The following is a 4,113-nucleotide window of genomic DNA, read 5'->3' on the forward strand; positions in this document are numbered from 1 at the left end:
CCAAAATTTCCACATCATAACAAATCCATGCCCATTATAAAAGAAAATTTCTAAGTGGAAAAAAAGGGGGCTAATTCTTTGATCATCATCTTCTCCACAATAACAACAGTCACAAAATAATCTTCCTCACAACAACAACAACAACAACGAAAAAGAAATGCGACGGTGAACAGTAATCGGTGAACAGTAACCGATGAACAGTATCAGTGAACAGTGCCGGTGAACAGTACCGGCGTAAAAAGTGATGATGAACGGGTCATTATTTGTCGAGTTGGATTGTTGGTGTTAAGGTTTGGCTCGAGGTTTTTGGGTGCGGACTCTCTTTATTCGAATAACATTGAGTTTGAAAGCTTCAAATTGAGGTCCAATTCTACTCTCTTTCTCTTTTTACTTCATTGTTTATTATATTTGGTGTTGGATTGAATATTGTGTGTTATTGGGTCCTTGTTGGTGATGAATACGTGTTTATTTTGATTCGTGGTTGGTTTGCTTGATTATGGTTTGGTGAAACGGTATCTCGTTTGAGAATTGAAATTGGTTATTTGGGGATGGAATTGAGAAATTGATAAAAAATTGAATTTAGATTAACTTTGGTTTATTGTTGTTTCGTTTAATTCGTAATGAGCATTAATATTGTTGGAATATGATAGAATTATGATATGCTGAAATGGATAGGCAAATGTCGGTTTGGGTAGGCAAAACTTAGGAGTGATGTGTTTATGAATTGTTTTGAATGTTTAATGTGCGTGCGAATATTTAGTTTCTAGTTTATCGTGTTTAATTTAAATGTATTTATTTAGCCGGGGAACGCCCCGAGATTCATTGTATTTATTCACCGGGGAATGCCCCGACGTACTATGTTGGCGGAAGACGTTCGTGAGGAAGGGCCGAGGCGTCAGGTAAAACACGGGAGCGTAGTTAGTATTAGTGTAGGTTAGATAGGATTTATTTTTGCATTTTTCTATTTTGAACTGTATAATTGGACTGGACACTATATTTTGGATTTGTTTTATTTTGTGTGTTTGATTGATTGTTTTATGTGTTTTTGTGTGGTTTATACATTCGTAATGCCAAAATAGTCGATACACTCCACCAAGCGACCGTGGTCAAACCACGGGACCGAGGGGTGCCTAACACCTTGCCCTCGGTCAACAGAATTCCTTAGTCGGAATCTCTGTTTGCGGATCAGTTTTACGGAGTCAAAATCATTTTGAAAAGGGTTTTCCAAAGGTGACTTGACACACCAGATTATGCTAAGTGGCGACTCTGAGTTTTGAATAAAATGAATCCTTTTCGAAATAAATTTTCATCTTTAGTCACTTAATAAATAAAAACTCTTTCGAACTTAAAATACATATCTTTTTTTTTGTCAAAAAAGGGGTGTGACACTTTTCATTCCATATTTGAAATAATAATATCGTTATATTTTTTGTGATATTATACTCATGTTTCAGTTTGAGTTGAAGAAGAAGACTCTTGAAACTGAAATCATGAGGCATGTAAGGAAATCACTACAAAAAAGTTCTAGGAGTTACGAAGAAAACTTTGAGCTCACATTGGTCATGGATTTAGATCGGGAATTGAACTCTATGAGATAGAATCTTCTGTTGTTTCTCAAAATTTGAGTGATAGAACGGATGATTGTTAATCGATTAATCATAATTTTGAATCCTACTTGAGGAGATTTGATTAATTTTGAATTCTTTAATTTAGAATAAAGGGCTCGCTTTGCCCGTTAATAGTAGGTTTTGAGCTGAAGAAGAAGACTTTTGAAACTGAAATGAGGCATGTAAAGAAATCACTACGAAGAACATCTGGGAGTTACGAAGAAAACTCCAAGCTCACATTGGTCAAGGATTTAGAATGGGAATTGAACTCTATGAGATAGAATTTCCTGTTGTTTCTCAAAAGTTGAGTGATAGAACGGACGATTTTTAATCGATTGGTCATAATTTCGAATCCAACTTGAGGAGATTTGATTAATTTTGAATACTTTAATTCAGAATAAAGGGCTTGCTTTGCCCGTTAATAGTAGCTTGCTCATTTTGTCTTTATTTCAGTGATCAACTTATGGGAGTGGATACGGACAAGAACTTGGAGAATCCTTTCCACTGTCCAGGATCATCCTATCATTTCATATTTAAAGAAGTAATACTGTTATAATTTTGATGGTATTATAATAATGTTTTAGTCTGGCTTAAAGAAAGAAAACTTTTAAATGTTGTGTTAATTATTTTTATTTTTTATTTGATTTTAAATTTTTATTACTTTGGTAGAAAATCTTATTTTAAATTAAATGTAGAAATTAATGTCGATACCTTTTATTTTGCTTTATCATCAATTTCTTTTTGTATTTTTTATTTTTTTCAATAAATCTAAAAATTTTATATTTGTAAAAAAACTCTTCAAAATACGCATGAAGCGCGGACAAGTACACTGCTGTAGCGATAATATAGAGATAATTAAAGATAAGAAAAGATGGGGTTCGTCACATGTATGCGAACGAGAACGCGCCCTTGTAGGACACGTGATTTTAATTAATTAAAACTTACAGACGACAATAGATACTTAATGACATTTCTCATTCTTTGATGTCCTTGAAAGTTTGAAAAGTTACATTAACTTGACACTAGACCAATGGAGATGTCTCGAAATCAAACCCATGATTCCAGAAAGCAATTGCTATCCATAGCTTCAAATTGCTAAAGTTTCTGTCCATCTCACATTCTCTCGCCTGTTTATCCATTCACACACACAAAAAAAAGAAAAATTACAATACATATATTTCCAAATAAGCGAGATACGGAAAAATGAATTGATAATCAACTAATAATAAGTTTGTGGGTGAGGGGATTAACTATATTAAAGCTTACATTAAGAGTGAATGTCAAAACATAATCATTGCTAGATGTAGCCAAGTTGGAACTTTGAACATTGAATCCAGTGAGAGACTCAAGAGCTTTGAAAAGAGAAGCTGCAACTTGTCTCCCTTTGTAGCAAACTAATCTCACGTAAAATCCTTTTTCTTCTACTTTAATGACCACCATCTGCAATAGTTTGTCATGTTAATTAGCAATTTTCTTTTGTCATTTTCTTTTGTTTTAAAAGAGTTAGGATGCAGTAAGTAAAACCTTTGTTATCCTTTTGATTGTTGGAAAATAGCCCGTGAAATTCGTTTTCATGGCACTCTGGAATATTCCACCTTGATTATTGTTCATTCTATTGTGTGATGACTCAAAATCTGCTATTTCTACTTTTAATATCTCGGCTTTCGTTTGCAGCCCTTGTACGTATAGTATTGCATCTCCAATTATGGAGGCTTTATCCAACTGCGGTTAAAAACATACTTCAATCAAAACTAGCCTCAACCCAAGAATCGAGAGTCAGACGTCAAATAATGGAAAAAACAAATAAAGCACTAATAATGTAAAGTTCTTTTTTTTTTCACACCACCCTCCAGTATGATCTATATAACTTTCCGTGTAGTCTGACTCGAGCCCTCAACCTATTAGTTGGTCGGTGGAGGTGCTCAACCATTTGAGCAAGAGTCACTTACATTATAAATTTTTCATATAGTCAGTAAGTTATTTAACTCTATAGAGTTCAAATTAAACTAGACTATCTCACCTTAATTTATGTGACATACTTGCTTTTTAGTCAGTCCTATCACATTTCTATATTTTAGTTATAATCAAATTCAATTTCTTCATGTCACATTTAATGTAATGGTCTATAGTTAGCAGTCACACTAATATATATGGTTTATTTCGTACAACAAGTTAACGAATCATCTGTTTATTCTTCAACTTCATTTTCAGTCAAACATCATCACAAAAATTGAAATAGTGGAATGCAGTGGCGGATATAAAGAAGTAAGCATATATAAAAAGTACATTCACAAAATAAAGTGTACACCCACTAAATTTTAACTTGTCTTATCATATCCTTTTAACATTACTTTCAAGTTTTACTTTAAATAGTTTCTTTTATTTCTTTCACTCTATGGTTTTATTTTATTTTAATTTTTTTTCTTCCAAATTAATACCCTCACACACACAAACAAAGTTCTTGAAAAGTGTAAGCATTGAATTATTTATATTATAATATATATTT

At 32.8% G+C, this 4,113-nt stretch overlaps 1 protein-coding gene across 1 annotated transcript; it reads right to left on the reverse strand.

The window, feature by feature from the left end:
* Nucleotides 1-2,495: 2,495 nt before the first annotated feature.
* LOC107867095 (transcription factor FER-LIKE IRON DEFICIENCY-INDUCED TRANSCRIPTION FACTOR) lies at nt 2,496-3,709 on the reverse strand. The gene is made up of 3 exons (XM_047404357.1): nt 3,132-3,709; nt 2,874-3,047; nt 2,496-2,734 (listed from the first exon to the last, which is right to left on the reverse strand). Exons 1-3 carry the CDS (start codon nt 3,216-3,218, stop codon nt 2,630-2,632), a joined length of 366 nt encoding a protein of 121 aa, XP_047260313.1. The 5' UTR covers nt 3,219-3,709; the 3' UTR covers nt 2,496-2,629.
* Between the last annotated feature and the right edge of the window lie 404 nt (nt 3,710-4,113).

Source organism: Capsicum annuum, unplaced genomic scaffold, assembly GCF_002878395.1.
Source record: "Capsicum annuum cultivar UCD-10X-F1 unplaced genomic scaffold, UCD10Xv1.1 ctg57658, whole genome shotgun sequence".
NCBI classification, from domain to species: Eukaryota; Viridiplantae; Streptophyta; class Magnoliopsida; order Solanales; family Solanaceae; genus Capsicum; species Capsicum annuum.

Bases quoted from the DNA above. Each gene is read 5' to 3' on its own strand.
- LOC107867095 (XM_047404357.1), bottom strand. From the start codon at position 3,218: ATGAACAATAATCAAGGTGGAATATTCCAGAGTGCCATGAAAACGAAT. The intron at 3,048-3,131 runs GTTTTACTTACT...AAACTATTGCAG, and splicing joins CAATCAAAAGGATAACAAAG to ATGGTGGTCATTAAAGTAGA. The intron at 2,735-2,873 runs GTAAGCTTTAAT...ATGGATAAACAG, and splicing joins TTTTGACATTCACTCTTAAT to GCGAGAGAATGTGAGATGGA.